The 25,485-nt window shown below is 42.9% G+C and overlaps 2 protein-coding genes across 3 annotated transcripts in view; one reads left to right on the top strand and one right to left on the bottom strand.

Moving 5' to 3' along the window:
- The first annotated feature begins 3,235 nt into the window (after positions 1 to 3,235).
- On the top strand, positions 3,236 to 9,889 carry lg5h5orf49 (linkage group 5 C5orf49 homolog). Its single transcript, XM_017420967.3, has 3 exons — positions 3,236 to 3,439; positions 4,045 to 4,161; positions 9,267 to 9,889. The coding sequence occupies exons 1-3, from the start codon at positions 3,323 to 3,325 to the stop codon at positions 9,444 to 9,446; spliced, it is 414 nt and encodes a 137-aa protein (XP_017276456.1). The 5' UTR covers positions 3,236 to 3,322; the 3' UTR covers positions 9,447 to 9,889.
- Positions 9,890 to 12,855: 2,966 nt separating this feature from the next.
- Positions 12,856 to 25,485, bottom strand: part of adcy2b (adenylate cyclase 2b (brain)) — a 74,732-nt gene continuing 62,102 nt past the window's right edge. The window contains exons 19-25 of one of the 2 annotated variants that reach the window (XM_017420979.3): positions 24,336 to 24,420; positions 21,000 to 21,158; positions 19,532 to 19,678; positions 17,758 to 17,865; positions 13,976 to 14,090; positions 13,764 to 13,888; positions 12,856 to 13,689 (exon numbers count right to left, since the gene is read on the bottom strand). In XM_017420979.3, the coding sequence (XP_017276468.1) occupies positions 13,537 to 13,689; positions 13,764 to 13,888; positions 13,976 to 14,090; positions 17,758 to 17,865; positions 19,532 to 19,678; positions 21,000 to 21,158; positions 24,336 to 24,420 (892 nt within the window). In that variant the 3' untranslated portion in view covers positions 12,856 to 13,536. The remainder of the gene's footprint in view (positions 13,690 to 13,763; positions 13,889 to 13,975; positions 14,091 to 17,757; positions 17,866 to 19,531; positions 19,679 to 20,999; positions 21,159 to 24,335; positions 24,421 to 25,485) is intronic. The other variant, XM_017420980.2, reaches the window with a different exon arrangement.

A 25,485-nucleotide genomic window follows, 5' to 3' on the forward strand; every position in this document is an offset into this window, starting at 1 on the left:
AGACGTGACATTAAACACAGGATCACAGGAGGAGCAGAAAGCCGAGTTCATTTCCCATTTGTCTTATCTGTTAAAGTGTTTTATTGAGGGTCAGAACCTGCAGGTTTGGGTGGGTTTTAATCAGATTGGATGGACACTTTTGGCAGCAGCAACCAATTTTTATTATTTTATTTTATTATTATGTTCATTCAGGTTTGGTCAGAAGACACGGCCATTGCAAAGCCTTTGGTGGGAATTTTTTTTTTCTCAGGTGGAATCAAAACCTCTGCCGCTTTGGAGGCTGATCACAAGAATCCCGCTTTTCATTTCGCTGACACTCTTATTGTCCCAGATTATTGCATTGAAGCCGAGTGTCCGCTTTCGTGCAGCGGAGGGCTTCAGATATCCACCGCCACTTTATGAAACATTCATATGTAAAGAGGGCCCCCAAAATGTTTCGCTCCTTATTAATAGGCGGGGGAAAAATACACCACCGATGAGGATGAGGAACCTTGGTAACAGTGGTGGCTCTTTTTATTAACTCAGGACCACTCAATGGCCGACTTCTGGTCTTTAGGTTCTTTCATTCCCTCACACACACACACACACCCTGATAAATAGCAATATATCCCCCTGAAATGTCAGCAGTAATTACTCCTGTGCTCGGAGACAACCTCCGAAATGATGAAAGAGAGCTTGTGGTGATCATGTGTGTCCTCGCTTTGTCCACCGCGTCCCAACTGTCCCCCACTGCCGCTGCCGCTGCCGCTGAACACAATCACCGGCAGATGCATCAAAATCTGGCCTCTCCAGATCCCCAGCTGGTGTGTGTGTGTGTCTCAGTCAGGCTCAGCTCACAGCAAAGTGGTGTCCTCCTATTAGCCACCTCCTGCTATGCTGTCATAATTACAAGGGAGGAGAGAGAAATAACAGCAGGAGGGGCTGGTACACACACATACACACACACACACACACACATATACACACAGAATTTCAAGGTGCGTCAGGCACATGGCTGGAGTCTGATAAATGGGAAAGGTTGAAGGTTAACCGAATTGTCATGTCATGAATGTGAGGCTACATTTATTTGCATTTCATTTGTTTGCCAAGCAGATAATTCCCATCATCAGTGAACCAAAGTGGAGCTCTTTAGATCAATTTTCCTCCCTCCCCCCACCCAGGTTTTTACAAACCCAGATCCAACTTAGTCGGGACGTTTTGGAAACTGTTAATCAAAGCAGAGTGCAATGATTTGCACACCTAAAAAAACAACAACACATATTTTATTCAAATTTTACACTGTAAACACGTCAAATGTTGGAATTTTAAAACTGTGCCATTTTGGGGGGTGAAACAAATAAGGCAAATTTGAATTGGATGGACTTTTAAGCAGCACAATGCAAACAAAAAGTTGAGACAGGGGCAACAAATGGCTCAGAAAAGAAAATGGCACGAATGAGAAAGAGTTGGAGGAGCTTTTAGCAGCTAATTAAGTTAACTGGCAACAGGTCAGTAAAACAACGGGGGATGAAAAGAGCTTTTTAGAGGCAACTCGCTCAGAAGTGAAGATGGGGTGAGATATTATTCCTCAACAGAAAGTTTGGATCATCTACAGTTCATAATATCATCAAAATATTTTAAGAATCTGCAGAGATCTCTGAGCTCAATAGAAAAGACTGAAAGTCAGTATTAAATGCTCATGATCTCCAGGCCCTCAGGCGCCACTGCTTTAAATAACAGGTCTGATTCTGTTCTGGACATCACTGCATGGACTCAGGAACACTTCCACAAATCACTGTCTGAAAACACAGTTTACTGTTCCATGTACACATGCTGCTTAAAGCTCTATCAAGCAAAGAAGAAGCCATAAGAAGAACACCATCTAGAAACTTCTCTGGGCCAAGGGTCATCTAAAACGGACTGAGGCAAAGTGGAGAACTGTTCTGTGGTCGAATCTAAATTTGAAATTCTTTATGGAAACCACAAATGCCACACCCTTCATCCTAAAGAGAAGAGGAAAAGGAACAATCCAGCCTGCTATCAACGTACATTACAAAAGTCTGCTTCTCTGATGGTATGGGGGTGCATTAGTGCCTCTGGCAGCTTACACATCTGGGAAGCCACTGTCAATGCAGATAAGTACATACCAGTTTTAGAACAACTTCTGCTCCCATCTAGCAAACATACAGCAAAGAAGACCTGAGACTGTTGAGCAGCTAGAATTCTCCATAAAAAAAGAATGGGACAACATTCCTCCAAAACTTCCAGCAGCTGCTCTCCTCAGGTCCTAGATGTTTACAGGCTGTTGGTAAAAGAAGAGGAGATGCTATCAAATGTATTTTTTTGTTTTGTTTGACCAAAAATGGTACAATTTCTTAGTTTTAACACTTGCTATGTTTACCATCTTCCACTGTGAATAAAATACAGATTTTTGAGGTTTGCAAATCATCGGATTCTGTTTTTTTTTTCTGTCAGATTGCCAGGATTACCTGGAGCTGCACCGCCTGCATCTCTAAGCAGTGTTGAAGTGGACTTTCTTATGCCGTCCACGAATGAACTACAGGTTCCACGCTGTGCTTTCGGGTGGGCTGTGCCCGGTGGTTTTCCAGTTATCCAGCTGTCAAACCTCCACGGCACTTTCAGCTGAAGAGCCTTTCAGAGATAAGTGCCAGCAGTATGAAGAAAGAAGGCAGCTGTGGAACGTTGACTCCCTGCAGGACCAGTTTATCCATGATAGAGCTGACAAATCATTTGGATTCAGATATATTTTATCAATGCAGGTTTTAAGACCTGCTTGCAGTTACATCAGCTTGACTCATCATATAATTAGCTTTTTAAATTTTTTAAACAAGGCACAAATTAATTTAGTAATAGTAAAAAGTGTACAGTGAAAACACATGCATTTACACAACTTACAGACATAAAACACTACTTTGAGTTTAATGTTGAAGGTATAATAAATCAAAAATTTAAATTTGTTGGACTTTAAAAATCTTTTACATATGATGTATACTTATTTATGACGAGTTACCTTTGGCCCTATAACGAATGACGTTGTCCTATCCAGTAAACGTCCTAAGGGTGTATTTTTTAGAACATTTTATAATGAAAAATGTTTCTAACAATATTTCGTAGAAAGTTACAGAGCGAAATGTTACTCCAGGAAACGCTCAGCGCGGAGAAACTCAGATTTACAAGCCAAACGACAGGTGCGTGAATGCAGCACGGCCGACCCGAGTTGCGGAAACAGCTCGGTATCCTAGCAACCACCGACGCCAGTTTCTCCGGGCCGGACGTTTCTGGGGTTTTCTGAGGGTTGTTTGTTTGTTTTTACGCCTCCACGATGGACCTTTCGCTGGAGACCCAAAACAGACCGTCGTGTACCCTGTCTGCCTTCAGCTACATCCCACCACGACGAACCGAACCGAAAGAAATGTCCTACTTTAACAGGGAGTCGAAGGTAAACTCGGTGTTCGAGCTGAGACCTGAACTAATAATGGCACAAGCAATTAGCTTTGTCAATATACAGAAACTGTGTCTGCTCTGTGAAGTCTCAACAGAAGTCTGCTGAGCCTAGTATTCCCAATAAATTGTGAAAGAATGTGTTGAACATTGGCTACTTTGGCTAACTCCTGAAGCCTGTCGAGGAAAACAAACATTTATGGAGTAATAATGTGACTCTGGGTTAGTGAATGACATGAAAAGGTAAAGAGCTGAAAAGAAAAACAAATAAAGGTCGAGCACTCCTAGAGTTTTAAACTAGTCTTAGAAAAGGCTCTCAGCTACTACCACATCCAATTTTAGCTTAGTACGAATTAAAGCCATTTTTTGTGTTTTCTACGTTCACTCGGCTGTGGCAGCCATTTTAAATTGGAGGCGGTTCCAGAAGTTAATCAGTTGTTGACGTTTAGCCCAGTGGTTCAGGAGATATTTTGCTAACAGACAGACACAAAGTCGGGCAAAAACATTATCGGTGCATCTATTTAAAGGTGTCAACAATGAAAATAAACAAATAGGTCATAAAAAGTGGATGATGTTTTTTTGTTTTTACGTTGCCGTCCGCAGGTCACCGATGTCTCCACGTACGACCAGGTGTTCCACCAGGCCGAGGGCTACGATATGAGACTGCAGCGAGACAACAGGAGACACTGGAGAGGAAGAGGACTCGATGTCCACCAGGAGGTAAAGACCGGACAGACAGGATAAGTCACTGTTATTTTGTAATGGTTACCATTTCAGAATAATCAGAAACGCGTAAATCACTGCATCTGGACGTTTCAAAAGTTTGTCCTGAAACCAGTCTACGAGTCAGGGAGGAAGACTTTTCTCTCTGAAACTGGCACAGCAGAAAAGTGGAGGTTCATAAAGAGATCTGTGACAGAACTCAAAACTACTGATGCAAAAAAAAAAAAAAAAAAGATGATGGAGATGTTTTGCCATCGTGCGCAGCACCGCAGCTAGGGAAACCCAAACATTGCTGTATCCGCTCCAACACCCTCATACCGGCTGTGGAGCACGGAGGTGGAGGAGTGATGGTTCGGGCTTGATTCTGGGCACTGTGCGGTCTCTGAAGTCAAACGGGAGATCGACTGTTTCCACGAGAAGCCTGACCCAGATTGAGCCAGGCAGCAGAACAGATGTCCCAAACACTGCAACAAAATTACTACTAATGTCTCAGACAGACAGACAGATAGACACGTATAAGGTTACATAGACAGAAAGTACTTTTACAACCTATTAATCCATGGGCTTCATCCAGTCTGTGTTTCTCCCTGATAAATATTGCTTCATGTAATATGGGCTGATGTTCGTCTCAGGTTCCTTTTACTTCATTTCAAACCACAGTAAGAGCCAGATAATTCTTTTATTATGTCCAGATTCATAAAACACTGGAAGTGAAAGGAGTTATACGTGCTTTTTTTCCCCCCCACAAATGCTTGATCCTTTTTTTAATCTCATTACCACACAGCGGCTGACACCTATTTCTAAGTTTCATGACATTTGTTTAAGGCTCCTTTTAAAGCCTTTTCAGCTCCACAGAGTATTTATTCATGTCAAGAAAAGCAGCTCACTGTGAGTTTCTGGGTCACTGAAAGCAGAGAGGCTGTTGAACAAAGCAGCCACACACACACACACACACACACTCTGCGGAGCTTTTAATTACAGTGAGTTGAGTGGTTGGCTGACAGGGTTTCTGACAGTTTCTGCTGAATTAGGATGTATCTGTTCCAGGAATTACATTTGAATATGAATGTGAAATAAACTGTTCGTTGAAGTATTCATAGGATAATGGAAGCGGGTTATTTTTTTTCGCAGTGAAGCTCACCAAACCATGAACCCACCGCTGGATGTTAAAGCTCCAGAAGCAGGCACTGTCTGTTCTGCATCTAGTTAACGTGACCTCCTTAAAGTCGGAGGGCTTCCTGAGTTCAAACGTTTCTGGAAAACAGCTTCCACCGACACGCCGCTGCCGCATTTGATAAAACGAAGGAACGCAGCGATGCCAGCTGTGTAAGACGACAATTATTTTTACCCGCGTTGTCACGTCATGTGGAAAAGTGTGAAGAAATGTCAGAGTGAAAACTGAACGACAACAGAAAGTATAACCTTTGTAAAAACAGAAATCAACAAATCTCCTGAAACATTTCAACATCCATCCATCCATCCATCCATCCATCCATCCATCCATCCATCTTTTGCCGCTTATTCATGGTCGGGTTGTGGAGCCAACAGGTCCAGGAGAGAAACCCAGACCTCCCTCTCCTCAGCGACACAATCCAGCTCCTCCTTTGGAATCCCAAGGCGTTCCCAGGATACATAATCACTCCAGCGAGTTCTGGGTCTGCCCCGAGGTCTGTTCCCAGTGGGACATGCCCGAAAAACCTCCAATAGGAGGCGTCCAGGAGGCATCCTAATCAGATGAACCACCTCAGCTGACTCCTTTCAATGCGAAGGAGCAGCGGCTCTACTCTGAGTTACTCTTCATGCTGTTTACATTGCCACTAAATGTGCTCATGTTAAATACAGATTTGAGCACGATGATTACCCGCAGTTACGATTAGTTCCCGTAGCACTAGATTTATTATCTACAGGACTAAAATGGCCGTCTCAGTTGTCCTCTCAGTAAACTTTTTTGTAGATAGCGCCTCTCAAACAGATCGGGTGTCATTCAAAGTACTTCAAGAGTGATAAAAAATAAAAAAAGATGAAATGAAAGGTTTTTGAGACTAGTGTCCAAAGAAGTTTCAAAAACTGAATGTGGATAGCTTTTTGAGTTTAAATCTGACAGGTCTGATGAACTAACAGCTGGTTCAAAGTGGGTGGCTGTCGTATTAAAGCAACTAAACCTTTACACGCTGCTCAGCTATTTTATTAAATTCTACGACATTCCTTATGTAAGTGCTTCTGCTTCCTCTTACTGAATGTAGAAAAGGGTGCACAAATTGGAGCTGTTTGGAAACGCAGCGTTCACTTTGGATTTGGTCTGACTAGAATTAAACTCCATTTTTCTTAACCGAGGCCATCCAAACAGCTGTCTACAGCAGGTAAGATGTTCATGGTTTGTAACCTTTCCACAGAGCGCTGCTTTAAGAGGTGTGGACTCTCATTTCAAAAAGTATATTGTTTAAAATTGGACTGATAAGCAGTGAAAGAAGTGGCAGAGAACTTACACATGCTGTAAAGATGTCGCTGTAAATCAGCGCCGTTCAGTTGTTAGCAATTTATACGTTTCTGAAAGTTGTACATTTCAAAGTTTTTGAAAATTAAGGAAAAGCAGGAAAAATTGCTCGGAGGTTCTGACTCCACAACTTTTTTTTTTTTTTTTTTAACTCATTCGCTGAATAAGGACCGTGAATATGCTAATTTGACTTCAGAGGACGACACTGTCTGCCGCGTCTCCTCCAACCCTACAACACGGACTCCTGCTCTGCTGTGGTCACTTTTTTTTTTTTAATTGTGCTTAAAAATAAAAATGAAAAAAAGCCTTAAATAATTACAACCCTAATTTCAATGAAGTTGGGACATTGTGTAAGACATAAATAAAAACAGAATACAATGATTTGCAAATCCCTTTCCACCTTTATTCAACGGAGTACACTACAAAGACTAGATATTGTCATAAGGCATGGAGACAGAGGTGAACCCAGAGCGCAGACTCATGTTTTAAGAAAAGAAACTAATTTATTACTTTACTAAACAAACAAAACAAAAGGCTGACGTGGCAGCAAAATCCTAAATACAACAAAATCCAACTTAGAAACAAGGCATGACATGGCAAGGTAGAGAACAAAGAAACGACAAGCATGACAAAACGCAATGACCCAGTGACAAGTGACAAAACAGAGACCGGTTTTAAAGACAGAGGGAAAATGGTTATGGGGTGCAGCTGTGGACTAAACGAGGAGCAGGTGAGGTGGGCGTGGCAGGCATGAATGGAAAACTACTGGGGAGGTGAATGATGACAAGGAAACAGAAAACCAACAGACAATCCAAAACAAGAAACCAGACTCAAACAAAGAACCAAAACACTGACATTCATGACAGATATTTAATGTTCAAACACACCCCGGTCCCAGCTTTTTTGGAACGTTTTGCAGGCATCAAATTCAAAATGGGTGAATATTTAAAAAAAAACAAACAATAAAGTTCATCCATTTAAACATTAAATATCTTGTCTTTGTAGTGGATTCAAGATGGAACCCTACATTAACGCTCTGAATCCATAGGTGGCGCTCTGCTGATTCAAAACACCAATAACACTAATTATTTGTTTAACTTTATCAAAGGTTAAAAAAAAGGCTTAAAAACTGTCAGGAATGGTGGGGGGGCGAGAGGAACCCAGAGCGCAGACTCACTACTTAGAAAAAAAACAAAAATTTATTTCCAAATAAACTAACAAAACAAAAGGCTGACGTGGCAGCAAAAAGCAAACTATAACAAAAATACAGGATGGCAAGGTGAGGCGAGACGAGGAGGAACGAGAAACTGAACAAGAATCAAACAACAATGAACCGGCAGGGGAGTGGAGAAAATGACCAGGTTTTAAAGCAGAGGATGATTATGTGATTACAATTACTGACAGGTGGAGATGGGCGTGGCAGGTAACCGGAAAACTACTGAGCAGAGGACAGGTGAATGGTGACAAAACAGAACCAAGGCATAAAGGAGACAAAACAATACAAAGACAAGGACAATAAAGCAAATTCAAAAATCAATTGAGAAAAACCTAAATCGTTACAAAAAAACATCAGCTTTTTATCTGAGTGGAACTTCGCCAACATTTGAAAGTGCTGTGCTGGCAATGCGCAACATTTCAGAGCTCCTGCTTTAGTTGCACCCAACATTTTCTGAAGTACATGGAAATGTAAAACCTCCTGTGGAGAAAAAAAACACCTGACCCAGATTTGAAGCTGATGGCTGGCATAAATGAACCAAACTCAGAACGGAACAAAAAGTGAAGAGTTTAAGTTAGTGAAGCTCAGCAAGGCTACAGGTTTGATACGTCCACCTGAACGACGGATTCCTGTACCCTTTTGTTAAAGAAAGGAAACCCTACAAAGGTCAATAAAGTTAAACAAATTACTGCAAATCATCGAACCCCGTGTTCGTGTCTTGAGTCTGTTCAGGATCCAAAGAAATCTCAAGACTATCAAGGCTTTCTGGAGCTAAATGTCTCTGTCTCAGCTCATGGGTCCAACGGGACAACGAGCACAAAACTTACACCTAAAAACACAGAGAACGGATCAGAACCAAACACCGGATCAGCCTGAGCCCTGATCTAAATCCTGTTCAACATCTGTGGAAGGAGCTGGAACACCTGGAGAAGGAACCCCTTCAAACCTGAGACAGATGGAGCAGTTTGCTCAGGAGGAGTGTGGAGGACAGGTGGGGACGTCTCAGAGAGAGGGACAGAAACCACCTGATCGCCTCAAACAGTTGAGCAACAAAACATTAAGTTAAGAGTAACACCAGAGGTTTGTTTGTTTTTAGAAATAATTCTGTTAAACCAGATTTCTAAAGCTATGGCTGATTTTCATGAGTTGAATCTTAGTTGTTTGTTTTGCCTCCTTTTATTGCTTGTGTCAGTTTCGAGTTATTTCAATGACCTTTGTGGGGTTTTGTGCCGTTAACTGAAGGGTGCGAGCAGGTTGACCCGCATCTAAAGAAGACTCGGGAGAAGTCAGACCGCACCGATGTCAGTCAGAGGAGTTTGCGGCAAAAGGTTCTTCCTTAATAACAATAATTTTCTCCCTGCTTCGCTGTCCTCCTCGCTCTCCCCCACCTAGGAAAAGGCCCGACCCATCCCGGTGCTGTCCTCCTCGGAATACGGCCGCCGTCCGGCTGCCGCCCTCGACTGCACGGACCGGCCGTACGCGCGCGTGGCTTCGACGCGGGCCGAGTTCTACACGAAGAACGGGATCTCCTGGAGCTTGGCAGAGGGCTACGGGCCGGTGGTTCCCACTTAGACGCCCCGGAACGCTCCTGTCGTGGAGGCTGGGGGTAATAAACTGCTGGTGCACTGTATTGTTTGTGTGATGTGGAAGCAGAGCGGAGGAATTAAATACATATCTCCGCCAACATTTCCTCTCCCAGCTGTAGCACCGATATAGCTGGTGATGAACAGCAAGACCTATAATTATCTCCGCGAATTAGTGTCTGTAGGAGATCCCTAAGGATGGAGACAGTGACATTTTCCAAAACTCTACAACTAAATTTTCTCATTTCTAATCACTAGTTTGTAATTTGAGCATTTAGGTGATGGAGACAGCTGATGAATCATAATGTCTCCTCAAGTCACTTCATTTAATGGGGACCTATTCTGCTTCCTTGAACAAGTCAGGATAGGTCTGTGAGCTGTACAAAACATGCTCATTACATTTATTACACAAAATCATTCTCAGATATTGAGGTTTCACCTGATCAGTTCTGCCTGTTTTGAGCGGTTTTAGGGCTATGCCACTATTATGCAAATAAGCTGCTGTTGGCCACGCCCCCCAACTCAGTGTCCCGTCTCAAAACATAAAAATTCTCTGAAGGATTAAACGCTGCTGATTTGAGGCACGTTTACATCGTTATTAATTCAAACTCTGAGGATTCTGACTTTGGGACAGGGGCACTTAGGGGGTCCAAAACCCGACTGGTAGCGGGTCGGGACACTGGCAGTACAGATACGTTCTTTATTCCAGCCGACAACAAAACATTTTCCTTTTCCAGCAGACATTGTTCAGAGGTAAAACCAGCAGAACAAACGTGACGGTCTTCCTGTAATGAAGTGGGTGGAGCTCCACTTGGGTTGCTAGGTGAGGGACTGGGCTTGGCTTGGGGTTGCTAGGTAACAGCGATTGTGATGCAACAATTCTGAGGTTTTTGAAATAGGTCGTTTTGCAGACACCAGAAAAAGTTTACTTATTGCTAAAAAAACGGCTGGGTGTTTTTTTTTTTTTTTGCGCTTGGACTATTTCTAGAAGCAGTAGATACACAAATGGAAGAACAAAAACATGCAAGAAGTGGATTTTGCATAATAGGTCCCCTTTTAAATGTTCCCCACGGCAGTGGGGGTTTGACTTCTTTTATGACTTGACCTCCAGCGTAATGTTCTGGCTGTCAGCAAAACCAGGAATGCGGGAGCGCCGAGCAGCACGGCCGACACAGATGACCGGGTGAAGGTAGTGTTAAGAATCCATTAATGATCACGGATTTCAGTGCAAAAGAGGGTTCAAACACATTTCGACAAAGGGGGAAAAGTTTAAAGAGGCCATCTGTAGTTTTGTGCTGCATTCTGTGTGTCAAAATCAAGGCCCGCGGGCCATATCCGGCCCCTTGGTAACAATTCATCCAGCCCCCAAGATAACATTTAAATATTAGATCTGGCCCTCCAGATTGGAACAGATTGAGTCTTTATCGCTTCTCATTTAGTTTAGTGAAGTCTTCCTGTGACAGTTGCCTTGAAGCCAAGATAACTAAGTTATCTTGGAACTTTAAGTTCTCAGCAATCTTTGATTTTGACGTGAAAAGGACGACAGAGAAAATCAAACTCTTGTTGATCAACTTGCAGCCGAGAAACGATCTCAGATATCTGACTGGAGTTACCGTGCATCAGAGTAACAGCCAGTCTGCTGTAATATATGTTATCTTTTTCTGTGTTTTCTTCTTGTTTCAAAGTTAAATGTTTGTGGCTGTGTGATCAGATTTTTGTTGAGATCTTTTTAGCTGTTTTAATGGAGAAAAAATCATAACAAGGCACAAGAAATGAATGCTAATCATGTGTCTTTTAAAGTTTGATCTAGATTTCTTTGTTTAATAAAGTCTGTTTGCTCTAAATTCTATATAATATGTCACAGGGAAAAGGATTTGATACTTCTATGTGAATAATTTGACATTGTCCATCTAAAACCAGGGATCATTTATGTATGTTGCCAATAAAAATTGATCAAGACCAATTTTTAAAGTTTGCCCCCCCCTGCCTTACCAGATTTTTGTAGCTCACTAAAGCCATTTGACTCACACCCCTACACACACACACACACACAGGTTTCCCACTCTGAGGATGGAGGCAAAAATAGAGCCGATTCAAAACGTTGTAAGTCGGGGTGGTATTTTTTTTTATTCATTTATTTATTTATTTTCCCACTTGAGCCGGGAGAAATAATCGGTTTCACACCTCGAGCGGCACATTCATCTTATGGATCAGATTTAATCACAGAGTAAATCATACATTTTTCAAAAAAAATAAAAAAATGTTTCATGAGATTCACACACCTGTCTGCTGACTCGAAGGCTCTGAAACAAACGGCCTTTTGTAGTTTTAGGTGTTGATACGGTAGAGGGTAAAGTCTGAGGATGACCATCTGCTTTTTTTGGTTGTTTTTATCCTAATTGTAATGTATGACAGTGTGTGGACAGAACCTCGGGACAGCAAGGAGCTGTTTGGAAACGTCCTGCTATAACCCATGACCTTAAAAACTACACTGTTAGCGTTAGCAAAACATCATAACTTACATTAAAGCAGATCCTCAACTCAGTGAGGGCCAGAAGCTTTTATAACTAGAAATAAAATAAAGAAATATAAATGTGTGTCTTAGATTACAAGCTGGTAAATCAACATCTACAATTTTCTGGTTTTATCAAGATAGCTTGAAGCTATTTCTACCATTTGACTTTTGTTTTTAAACTATTGTTATTATTCATATCCAGGGCACTTTCTGGTCTGCAAATCCCGAGTTTGTGTTTGTTGATGTCAACTAGCTGCAGTGGCCATCTTGACTCAGGTCGTCCACGAAAGTTCATCGGTTGTAGACTCACCCAGCGGTTACTTTTCTGAGAGATTCACCAAAATCTATTCAGTGGCTCGTGAGATATTTTGCTAACAGGCAGAAATCGAACAAACGCAGGCGCTCACACAGGCAGTTACACGTTAACCCGCCTTTCGTGGTGGCGAGATTAAAATACTTCATACACTGTTACTTTGCACTCATCGTTTTTATGAATTCATTTTAAATGAAACCCCATTTGATTTAATTTTTTTTTTTTTTTTTTTACCAAAATGGCTCCGACTACCTTTTAGGGGTCATATTTTGATAAGTATAGACAAATAATGCTGGACACACTGATATTAAAAATGTGTTGTGGCCTTCTTATGAATCCCAGCTGTTGTTAAATCTTTATTTTCGTTGTTTATTCAGGGTCACAATCTTGTAACTTCTCAACCACTGAGTGTAGAAGGTTCGCGTTGAATTTTCGAAACACCACCGGCAGAGAGCGCAAATTTAATATACAAATGTTTTAATGAATAACAAAAAGATGACAATGGGCATTTACAGACATGCTGTTGGTTTAGCTCCAGATATATATATATATATATATATATATATATATATATATATAAAGAAAGATTCCCTCTTGATTGACTGATTTCCACCTGCTGGTGTGGGATACAAATGCAACTAGAAAGCTAAAAATACAATCACAGGCTTCTGGCGCTGGCAACTTGTTGGCATCGACGGCTCTATATGACACGAAACTATTGTCACATCCACTTGGAATGAAACTGATTCTCAGTGCCAACCAGGTGGAGATAAAAAAAAAACAAAAAAAACAAAACAAAATAAATAAAAAAAACAGCTCGACAGGCAGCTCAGTTTGCTCAAGTATAAGGCTGTGAAGCACTGCAACACTGGCGTGGTTAATTATCTCCACACCACTACTATTTTACAGATGGGTGACTGCGGGTCCTTGAGAGCTGCGCTAATTTAGCAAACCTCTCTCCAGTCAGGCACTCCTTTAGACAGTGAAGAGACTCCTCAGAGGGAAGTCCTCGTTGGGCTCGAGAGGTGAAAACCACCCGGTGAAGGACTGCGGGCGGCGCACGCCGACCACGGCCTACGAGGAGTTGCGGAGAACAAAAAGGTGCTCCCCGGCGACGGCGGACCCATTGCATGGCTGGCTCCTTGGAATGGGGTTTACTTACAGAGCGTGTCATACCATCCTGTCCCCCCGCGTTTGTTCTGTGCAGTGGCGGGTTTCGAGTCTGTCGGTTTTGCGGTTTGCGCGGTGCGCTCAGGGCACCACGGTCCCCTGGGACAGAGATCTGGTCATCTCTGTGTGAACGAAGTAGGTCTTCAGCTCTCCTTTGCCCTTCACGTTGATGATGCCGCGGCAGGAGCACACGTACCCGAGGTTCGTCAAGATGCCACTCGTCTCCTCCGTGACCTGAGTGACATGAAAGAGGCGCGCGGTCAGCAACCTTCGAAGCAGATGGTGAGACATTTTGCAAGACGCCGTACCTGTATTTTGCCCAGCACCCCAGTGGTCTCCATCCTGCTGGCCACATTAACGCTGTTCCCCCAGATATCATACTGAGGCTTCTGGGCACCAATTACTCCTGCAATCACTGGCCCGTGGTTTATGCCTAGCACAAAAAAAAAAGAGGAATAATTCCAAATGAATAGGTAGAGTCAAATGTGCCCCATTGTTAGTTGTGACAGATTCTTCTTACCAATTCGGAGTTTGAAGTCATTGAACGAGTGCTTGTTGATGACGTCTAGCTTCCCGACAAGAGCAAAGGCAAACTCCACCATTGTGCCTATGTGCATGTACTGTCTGTCGTGCTCCTGAGGAAGACACACAGAGGGGAGAAATCAACTCCAAGGTGTAAATCTGAGCTGCGTATAAGACTGATCGCTTTGAAAAACGGCAGATTCGACGCAAACACGTAGCATGAGAACAGGAAAGAGGGATTATTTCATTCCGATTCACTTGCCTAAATTCATCTTTGTCACGAAGGAAAAAAAAAAGGTTGCATTCAGTTTAGTCTGAAAGTTTTATGTTGGAGGATAGAAAACTGAACGTAGCTCTGCATTTGCATTTAAACTGTGAAGTATAATCAAACTTTGATACTTTGATTGCTAAAATGAGGTTACGCTTAGCTTATGATAAAATAATCACCAAAGAAAATCTGTGTAAGTGGGGTGAGGCAGGCCGAAGGCTCCAGGACGTCATGACAGCAGCGAGTGAGATTAGGTAGCCGTCCTTGTGACGGAAAGATAAGCTGCTGCAGCTGATTGTGTGAACACGTTTGTGTATCCGTCTTTTCTGCGCCATCAAAGTTCCGGTGAGAGAAACAAGTGGTAAGGCGAGATTCATCTGAAAGGAATAAATACTAAATACATGGTTTCTCAACAAAACCCACCCATCCATTTTCTTCTGCTGGTTCGTGGTCGGGTCACAGAACCAACAGGTTCAGGAGGGAAACCAGGGCATCCCTCTCCCCAGCGACGCTCTCCAGCTCCTCCTGTGGGATACCAAGTTGTTCCCAGGCCAGAGAGGATGTCCAAACCAACTCAGCAGACTCCTTTTATCAGGTAGTAGCAGTGGCTGGGCTCCCAGCTCCCTCTTAAAATGGCGTTCTTTATCCTATCTCTGAGGCTAAGCTGGCCACGCTACGAAAGAAGCTTATTTCAGACGCTTGTATCCAGGATCCAGTTTTTTTTCTGCAACGATAGGAGAAAGCTGAAACATAGATGGGCTGGTAAACTGGGAGCTTCCCTTTTCAGCTCAGTTCTTTCATCAAGACAGACCAGAGCGACGCTCTCATTACTGCAGACGAGGCCCCGAACCACCATGATACATCTCCCGCTCCATCCTAACATCTGTCAGAAACAATGAACTCCTTCGCTTTGAGGTGAAGACTCTCACAACTGGGAAGGAAGTCAGCTTGGTACTGAGAACGTGAACACAGTTCTTGCTTTGGTTCTCCAATTAAAAGAGTGACCTCGGCACCCTGTACAGAATGCACTTAAAATTATGAGCTTTACTGGGGAGCCTGGCTTCAAGATACATCAAATAAAAGAACTGGTTTTAAATCCTCATCCAGTTAGGGAAAATATTTAAATCTGCATACATGTAGGCCAAACAAGACCACACATTGGAAAGATTGAATAATGAATTACGTAGAACCCAAGAAACATAGATACGATCTTAAGTTAAAATGTTTGGACATGTAGCTTCAACCTTTCAGCACGTCTGGTGCAGCAGGTAGTCAAAAACATTGTTTTAGATTTTTTTTTTCTATTCATTTTCCCATGAGTCACTTATCCCCTGAGAGGCTGAAGAAAAGTCAGCAATTAGTGGTAATCAAACTAAAATCAGCCTTATTTAAAAAATGAGAAGCCTACTTTTGTTTCTTTCAAAGTTAGTACATCGAAAACCCACAGTTGTAAAAATAAAAAAAGGTAGAAAATGGTCCTTCTTCGGTATAAACTCGACTGCGTGCTGCGACACGACGCTAAATAGGTGGTCCGAACACTCAACTAAACAAGATTTCCAGCAATCAGGCCGATCTCTCTGCGAAGCACCGCGCTGCTTCATGTCCGAGCAGAGCTCTCGTTTGTTCCCACCGGCTGCACCATATTCAGATGCGTAGCCATGAATCAGCGGTGCGCGGATGATGCTATAGCTGGTTTTATGGAGCTACCCACACAGGGCTTTTAAATGTGTATGGAAGCCGGTTAATGCGGTGATGCGTCGGTGCCCCGATGTGTGGCCGCAGGCAACTGTACATAATTAGTGGGGGGAAAATCCAGGGACTAGTAAACCATTCAACGAGAACGATTAAAAAGTTAAAACAAAGAAAAAAACAAACATAGCCTCTGTTGTTGGTTAGAGTGAAGCCAGTTAGAATGTAATATCAGCAACAGATCCTGTTCTCCTGTACAGATATGGCCTAACATGCTGCAGGGATGTCTCATTATATTAACTGTTTTAAGTACATGATTACAAAATAAGTCAATCTGAAGCATCCATTTACCTTCCTTAAAACCCCTTTTTCCTATTGTTTAAACTCCTTTTAACGAGATGTCCGAGACGTTGGGGAGTTTTCTTTGGTTCTCTGTGACGTGGAGTCGCGCTCCCCCTCCCCTACTTACTGCTGGGAGCTGTCAGTCAGCTGTGTTTAATGGGCGGATGAGGGGGGAATTCCTCATTTTATGGGCAGGGAAAAACACAGACAGTTATGACATGAAAAGTGCCAACTGTCACTGTTTTTTTTACGTAACCCTTTTTATTTATTTATTTTTAAACAAACACTGACAACAAGCTACGAGAGTGAGCACGACCAGCTGTGAAATCTTTCAGCTCCAAGTCGGAAAAGTCAACTGCAATGCACCCCAGAGTTGGAGTTTGGACTCGGAAAGTCAAAGATTCCTGGCCAGCCCTAACCCCAAATCCAATATGGCTGCCTCGCACATGAAAAGTAGTGACAACAGCCGTTTGTAACTGCGTCTTTAACAGTAAAGGCTCGGTTATTTGCTTCAAATGAAATGTTGATCACATGCATGACGTTAACAGGCTAGTTGGCTCTACTGTGTTACTGGTTGTGATTCGCCCATCATCGCACCAATATATCTGCCCTCTGTGGTCTATAAACACTCCTTTTTTATCGGCTGCAGCAGTAATCTCCTTCCATGAGTTTTGAGCCATTTGATTATCTTTGTGATCTCTCACAGAGGGATCATATAAAGGCGAACCAGCTCCACTAGAGCACCGAAATTACATCACTGTTGACACGCTCCCTCGCACAGTATTCAACGTGTCAAATATATACCCAGCTTCACTGTTTATTATTTAGTTGATTTGTAGCTCATTAAATCAGTTGTACACAAAGCATTCTACTAACTCCATGAGGAGAACATGTTGGTGCGTTGTCTGAATGCATAGAACGCAAAGAAAACCATCGTAAACGACCTCTGATACCATTTAAAGTGGGTTAATGAGCAAAGAACTGAGCAAATCCTGCTTTTTTTCTGTTTGTTTGTTTTTGTCTGACATCACACGCAGCTTAATCGTGTTCCAGATACCAGAGACCGGTTCTGCCTTTTGAGATTAATTAAACAGCATAAACAGACTACTGCACGCTGGCTACCGGGGGCCGCTAACCCGGTTAATTAACTAGCCAACATCAACTCGTCAGGCTTCCAACAGTAAGAAGAACAAAATGACTAAATATACTTCGTGTGGGATCAACATGTTCAGTATAAAACCCTGGTGTTGCTTTGTGTGCATCTATTAAAAAATAACAGTATATTTTTAAAAGTCTGCGGGCTTACTGACTGACTGTAGCAGACACTGACTTCTCTATCAGTGCTTGAGATGAAGTAGGATGGAATCGTGGTGTTTTGGCTCAAGGTTGTCAAACGATCTGGAAAATATGATGATTCGCTCTCCTTACTCAACCCAAGTCTGACTACAGCCGTTGCTACAGTAAATGTGAGGCGAACTTGCCTGCGTACTCTCGGGTCCTGGCGTCACGTTGAGACCGGTTGCAGCCATGTAGGTGCTGCCGATGGTCTTTATCTTCTCCACCCCGCTGAACTTGGGCTTGGACAGCAGCTGTGAACACAACGTCCCATGAGCACTGGCAGCAGCTCTGATACAAACGCTGGGATATTTTTCTGCTTCTTTTGATTTTTCTTTTAAAGGGGAAATGAAATAAAATATGAAAACAATGAGTTTTAATGTTTTTCTTTCAGTTCAACACTATTATAAAACCCTCCAGTGGTCCATTTCTCTGATTTAAAACGTCAATGACTTGTTTTTAGAGTTTTTGTGAAGTGGGCGGAGTTACCTCCTCGGTTGGTGACGTAGAAGGAGGCGGGGCCAGCTGTGGCAGACCGCTGTAGGACACTGAAGAGGTCTTAGTGTGTATCAGGGGAAATGGAAGCAGAAGAAGAAGCAAGTTTTGTTAACAAGAGGACCGGTTTGTGGTCTGGAGTGATGCTGACGGGAACTGGAGCCCCACATTTCACAAGAGGAACCCCTGAACTTTACAGTGATGTCACTCAGTCTGCAAGGAGTTTCCCATCAGGACAGCGAGAGGTGGCCGGTGCCGGTCCAACAGGCGGTGGTTCTTCTGTTAAAGGTTTGTATTTCAGATTCTTCTCTTTTAAACATTAACTCCAGACTTTGGGTTGTAATTTTCACCAGCAGCTAAACTAACCACATCCATCAAACCTTCTTGTCTTTCAGGAAGCTGGAGAATGACTCAGCTGTTGGAGTTTTGGGTCAGTTTTCATAATTAATTACAACCATTTCCCCCCCAACACTGTCTGTGTTTGATATTCCCTGTCTTGTTGGTGTTTAAGGTTTTGGGCAATTGGACAAATTTATCGACCATCGACAATAGGCTGAGCCATTCGACTGTCGTTTTTTAGGAGCGATTTTTTTTTTTTTTTGCCTAGACATCCATCACTCCGCCCTCCCCTGTGTGCCACCAAGTGCAGCGCCGAATTATTTACTCAAACATACAACAAAAAGAAAGAGTAGCGAAAAAAAAAAAAAATCTTTGCCGCTGTTTTTAGTTGCCTACTGGGCGATTTGGCGCATACAAAATAAATAAGTGACTGAATATTTGCAAAAACTACAACGTCTCAGAATCCGAACAAGAAGATGAAGGAAATCTATTCCTTCCAGAAAGAGTTTATTATTATTTGACAAGAAAACCAGCATGTTTACCTTCTCGGGTTTCAGCAGGGTGCGCAGGTTGTTAACGACATTACCAGCGGTGCTAAAGACACGCTCCGAAGGTGTGCTTGTTGCCGTATTCACAGATATTATATTTTCGTACCATTTGAGATGACAAAAAAAGTCAAGACGTCACCTGAGTGAATACATCGCCCATCGTCATTTGTTGGAATGACGAATATCAGTTGAAAAACTTTTACACATCTCCCAATCTTATTGGTGTTCTTGTGTTTGTCTCTGGATACGTCACACTTTTGAGTGATCCCGGAAAATGCCGAGGAGACCCGAGACATGTTTCCGATCTTTGATTATTTAGTGTAAAAGACTTTTTTTTAAAGAACAGACTCTGAAAACAAGCCCCTTGTACGACTTTCTTTTGATTTTACTTTTCATTTCCCCTTTAAGCCTAATCCCTTTGTGTGACTGCTTCTTTAGAAAAAAATACAACAAAAATAAAAGCAGCAGGGTTTGTCTTTTGGTCTTTTTTTTCTCATTCTGGTTGACAGCCAGGATTATCAATAAGAGCGGAGTTTACCTCATCAAAGTCTGCAATGATCTCGTTGAGAAGTCGAAGGCACTCCAGTCCCTCCTTATTGACATCAGACTCTGTGTAAAACTCTTTGAAGTCCGGGATGGAGGCGAACATCACGCACACGGTCTCGTACGACTGGTGATAGAGGTCCTGATAATAGGCGAGAAGAAGAAGATAACGGATGCGGCGGATCGAAAACAAGCACCGGCGACACAAAGATGAAGAGGGGCGGCCTGCGGTTTTCAGTCAGCCTCGAAAAATCCATGACCTAAATGCCTCGCACCGAACACTGACACTTACTCTTTAAATAAATAAGAAGGAGCTTTAATCATCTCTGCGGGAACACTGGGTCACCGCAGCAGCCGGGGGAGAAGGAGAAAAAAAAATAGCAGCATTCATCTCGTGAAAAAAAAAAAAAAACAGACGTGAAAACAGGGTAGCTGAGGTGAAACTTGGGAAGGAAAAGTGTCTCCGGGAAAGTAGGTCTCACTCCGAACGGCGCTCATGCAAAGATGGTAGGCGGCATTGGCAGAGCAAGCCAATTCATTATATTACTCTGGAAAGAAGGAGATTTCTGACAAAAAGTCGAAAGGTGCCTGAAATTCCAGCACACATCAACTCTCGCCTATAAAACCAGCCCTTCATGCCTCGCCCCTCTGATAAACCAAGAACCACATACGACTCGAGATCCAAAGTAAACGGTAAAACTGCCGCCAGTGGCTCATTCGGGTCACCGTGGCAACCACACATCCCGGCAGAAGCGTCCTGTCACCGTGGCGGGGTCACCGTAAACGAAACACCACTCCTTTTGGGACTTAAAGACGTCGATTCGGAGCTCGGATTTTAATGGACGTCAATGAGAGTTCGGAGGAGTGCACCTTCTGCACTCTGGAGGGATTCCAGAGGAAACCAGGAGTCCCTACAGCAGTGAGAGACACGCCGGGAGAACAAGGAGAAAACTGTTTATTGTATAAACTAGATGAGAAGAGTAAAGACTGGGAATAAGGTTGGTTTGTTTGCAAAAACTTTTCTGCTATTTTTAAAAATAATTAAAAAACTTCCACCTCCCTAGATGTAGCTGGAAGCGATTATTGCTCAGAGTGAAAGGAGTCGTAACTTATGATCTGCTCATATGAATATCTGCATTTTTTTGTATAGTTTATCGCCGTTTCCTTCAATACTAATCCACTAAAACAGGAAGTGGCATGACCCACTAACCCACTCCTGGAGTGGAGTTGACATTAGGACGTGGAAATGCAAGATTCTGTCTAAATTTAGGCTCCTGAATGTCCAGCTTTGGCAGGAAAAACCCTGCTATAAAGCTTTAAAAAGTTACATTGTTGGGCTTTTTTTGGGATGAAACTGGGTGGAAATGTTGACTTTACTGTGACATGGGCAGCCGAGGAGGAGAAGGACACGATTTACTGCCGCAAGACGAAAACTCCTCCTCCTTCGTCGCTCACCCGCTCACCTCGTTTTTCCAGTTGCGCCCCAGGAAGTGTTCGGCGACGTGAGCCGGCAACACGTTCTCCAGCAGGACCCGGTTGAGGTTCTCCATGGTCTCGATCTCCTCGCACTCCCTCTTGAACTTGTCCCTCCACAGGAAGTCCAGCCTGCAGTAATACTCATTCTGTCACAGGGAGGGGCGGAGAGCAAAGAGGCGACGGGGGTCATGCTTTCGGACGAGCAAGAATGACCTTGAACACACACCAGACCTTAAAACCCACCGTGGAGGTTTGCTTCTCTGCAACCGAGAAGCAAAGCTTTTGCATTTTAGGACCAATCTTAACAATTGAAAGTAAAGGGAATGCTTTTTTAGCGTCCCAGTAAAATGACAAGGAAACAATGTGAGGAGCTGCTCGGTTATCGCTCAAGGAACTAACAGACAGGTCTGTTTTGCATAAAACATAGCCATCGCTGCTTTTTTTTTTTTTTTTTTTTTTTGCTTTTCGCTTTTTGGTTATTCATGCTTCAGGAAGAGTTGAATACATCTGCATGTGTTAAAGAAGACTCATATACCGAGGTCAAGACATCCCGGGGATGTGTGGTTTTTTTTTTTGATTCTCTCGGGGTTCCACGAACGCACCGCCTTCCCACCCCTCTGCAGTCGAAAGCTCCGAGCTACTTGTGGGTTGGTTCCTACGGGGCGTGTGTGTGTGTGTGTGTAGATGTGTGTGTCCTGTGAGATCCACTTTACATGTGTGCCGTTAGCAGTCCGAATGATCCCAAAACGCAGCATCTTTAATAAAAACGAGTGCAAAGCTTTAGGAGCCAACATCTCCGTGTTTGAAACCCAGAGCTGCGGAGTTTTCATCCTGAGGCCGGGGTGTATGTGTGTGTGTGTGTGTGTGTGTGGAGGGGGGGGATAGCCACAAAAACCTCCGGGCGTATTAGGATAGTTAATCTGTGCGGTTCCTGCATGTGGCTCGCAAACGGGGAGAGCTGCTGCGGTACGCCGATGAGCGGGGAAAGTAGGCCAGGGCAAAATGGAGCTCATTTTAAATGCCGTTTAGAAAGCAGCTAACGAGGATGTAAATGAGTTTTGCTCCGCTGTGCGTCTGTTCTTCGGGGATGGATCGCTCGCTGATGTCATGTTTCTTCTAACCTGATTCCTCCTCCCTCTGTAAGTTTCTTAGAAAGGCTTGCTTAACTCTGGCGATAATTTGCGGCAAAGACAATTCGTTAATGGCTCGAAACGTGTACGAATTACGCCCAGTGCCGACTTGCACTTCAAAGATTGGGCTATGTGACGAGCCACTCAGAAGACCTTTGATATCATCCTTAATTATTCTGAGTCTAGTAGAAGAAGCTCAGTGCCAAGGTAATATAACCACTTGGTTCAATGGTTCGAAAACATGGCCACTCATTCTGCTGCTACACCGATGACAGTCAGATTTATGTCCCTCTTAAGAAAAAGGGACACATAGAGAACCCTGTTAGGCTAAAGTGTTTCAATGACATGAAAGCCTGGGTGGCTCTCAATTAAAAAAAAAAAAAAATGAAAGTAGCATTCCTTGAGGGAACACGTATCGCTCACCTCCTTGCAGGTTTTGCGCGATCCAATAGAACTCGAAGTTTAGAGATGGGGATGACTCTCAGCCAGTAGTACCACGCCAAATGTTAGCTCAATATCTGTAAAACTGACTGAATTCTAGCTTATTTTTGGTGTGCGTGTGTTTGCTAAAGCCATCTTGAATGGAGCTGACTCCAAACATTGTGTAAGACGCAGGTAAAAGCAGAATGCAATGATTTGCAAATCGTGGTAAACGAATCAAACGTTGAAACTGAGAAATTGTATCATTATTTAGAAAATATGGGGCAATTTTGAATTTCATGGCAGCAACGCATCTCAAAAAACGTTTGAACAAGGGCACCAAAAGGCTGTAACATTCGGTGGTCTGACTAAGAAACAGCTGGAGGAGCTTTATGTAATAAATTCAATATTATAAATAACTAACAACAGGTCAGTAAGAGGACTGGGGATAAAAAGAGCTTAAAAAAAAAGGCCGAATCTCTCAGAAGTAAAGACGGGCAGAGGTCCACCAGTCTGTGAAACACTCTAAAAATAGTGGAAATATTTCTGAACAGTTCATCAACAGAAAGTTGGGAGGACATCTACTACATGCCACGTGTAAATAAGAGCGTGTTTCTCCGGTTTTAGCCTTTTAGGATTCCTTTTGAAGTTCTTTAATTTGTTTTTAAAGCCCCACCCTACATCTCTGAACTGTTACACCCGTATGTATGGTTTCTGTTTTCAAATCTTTTCCTAAAACCACATCTTCATTCTCCTTTTTACACCTTGTGATAAGCTGATTTGATTTAATGATATTGCCACTGACCATGAAAGACAAGCACTCATTAGATGTACATCTAAAGGTGATTATCCTTATTCAAGATGGCCACCACAGCTAATTGACTTTAGCCATCACAAAAAGGGCTATAACTCAGTCAGTCGTACAGACATTGGGCTAGAATTTGGTGTGGTTGTAGCTGAGAGTCGTCCCCAACTCATACTCCGAGTGCTGCCAGATCACACAAGGTCTTTGTTTAAATCGTCATTTGTCTTTATTATACGGCTGTTTTAGTCTTTTATTTACTTTTTTTTTAAATTTAATTATGTGTAACTGCTATGTTTTTTTATTATTCCTCTCTACATCTTTGGTCCAGTGTGGTTGAAAGAACTGGATTGACCTGGGAAACCAAGGACCATATAGAGGAGTGAGCTCATCATTAAATTTGCAACCGAACAGCAGTCCTAACGAGCGAAAGTAAAAGCTGCGTTCCCCCAAACACACACACACGCGCTCCTCTACCCTCTGCTGACAGCGCGCCGGAATGAGAACGACGCAAAGAGCTGTTTGGACCGACGACGGCTCCCAGGGGAGCTCCAGATTTGGTTCCCAAAGCTCTGGAGGCTTCTTCCCTCCCCCCATCCGTCCCGAACATCTGCTTTGAGTTTAGAGATAATGGATGGCACCCTTGAAAAAGATAGAACTCCCTGCAGCAAATGTGTGTCAGCGGAGCTTAGGCTTCGTCTGAGGCGAGGACGGTGGCCGCTCCGGCGCGACAAAGACGAAAACATCTAATCGGATATTTTCGTCGCATCCTCCGCCACCTCCTTCAGCGCTTCAAAGAGAAATATTTAAAGGAGTAGAAAGTCGTTTCGAAACCCCGCTGAGGACAAAATCTGTTGAAGTCCTCTCTGTTCTCCTGGCGGTGAAGCAGATCTCCGAGAGCTGACTGACCTAATAAGAGCGATGGAGAGAATAAAGCCTCGCTCGGACGCCACGTCCTGAATGCTACCCACCTGCCTGGCTAAGACCAGCAGGGTGATGAAGAAGATGAACAGAGACACAGAACCCATGGTCTTCAGGTCCTTCAGGACACCCGGTCTGGAAACAGGAAAAAAAGGACCACAATTAGCATCCCTATCGGCTCCTGTGAGGGTCAAACCGAGTCCTCCAGAGGCTTCATCAGCTTTTTTATAATGAACGGTACCTCACACAGTTTATTGAGACACAGAAACTCGACCTTCCTCGCTCTCGAGTCTGTTTGTTTTTCACCGGCTCCTTTTTGAACGCCAATTAGGCGACGATAAACCGCCGCTCTGTATTTCAGTAAGACGTCGCTTCTCGTGGCGCTTGAATTTGTGCGCTAATGATGTCCGACACAAGGTAATTTCTCATGTTGTACAGCTGCGACGGTTTTATCTCATGATAAAACAATGATTAAACAATCCTGCACAAGGCAGGAATATCACAACCAAAAAAATCTCAAAGAAAAGCCCCCAACGAGGACAACTTTTTAATTAACAATAAAAAATAAAAAAATAAAAATAACATGACAAACGCCATCTGTGCTTGAAGACACAAATTGGGCATAAATAAATAAATTAATCTGTCCAAAAAAAAAAAAAAGAAAAGGAAATGAAGTCTATAAAAGCAAACGGCTCGCAGCTGCTCAGCGTTTCCGATAAAATGCGTCGCTTGTGCTGCTGTGTCTGAACTCAGGCTGGTGGTTTGAACACTAAGGAATACTGTTTGGATCCTTAAACTGTTTCCTACTTGATAAAAAAAGAAAATTTGTGTTTGTTTCTTCATTAAAAACAACTAAAATACTGGTAATTATTATTTTGCCACCATGTTTGTGTTGCATTAAATGCATTAAATAATATAAATACGCGTTTTTATTACTAGGATGTCCCATACTATCTAAACGTTTTTGGTTAGGGTCCCAAAATAGATGACATATTTGTCTTTTTAATTAGAAAATTTTAAAATACACCATTTTTGGTTGAAACTAATTAATTTGTGATTCAACAATGCAATTTATCACATTTATATTAATCCAAAGCATCCGCAGTTAATTCCAGTGTGACGGATCGTCTCCTTATTGAATCCACTTATCCACCAGCTGAGGTTTTAATCCCTGTAAACAGAACGAAATGTTGGAGTCGT

Source organism: Kryptolebias marmoratus, linkage group LG5, assembly GCF_001649575.2.
Source record: "Kryptolebias marmoratus isolate JLee-2015 linkage group LG5, ASM164957v2, whole genome shotgun sequence".
Lineage (NCBI taxonomy): Eukaryota > Metazoa > Chordata > Actinopteri > Cyprinodontiformes > Rivulidae > Kryptolebias > Kryptolebias marmoratus.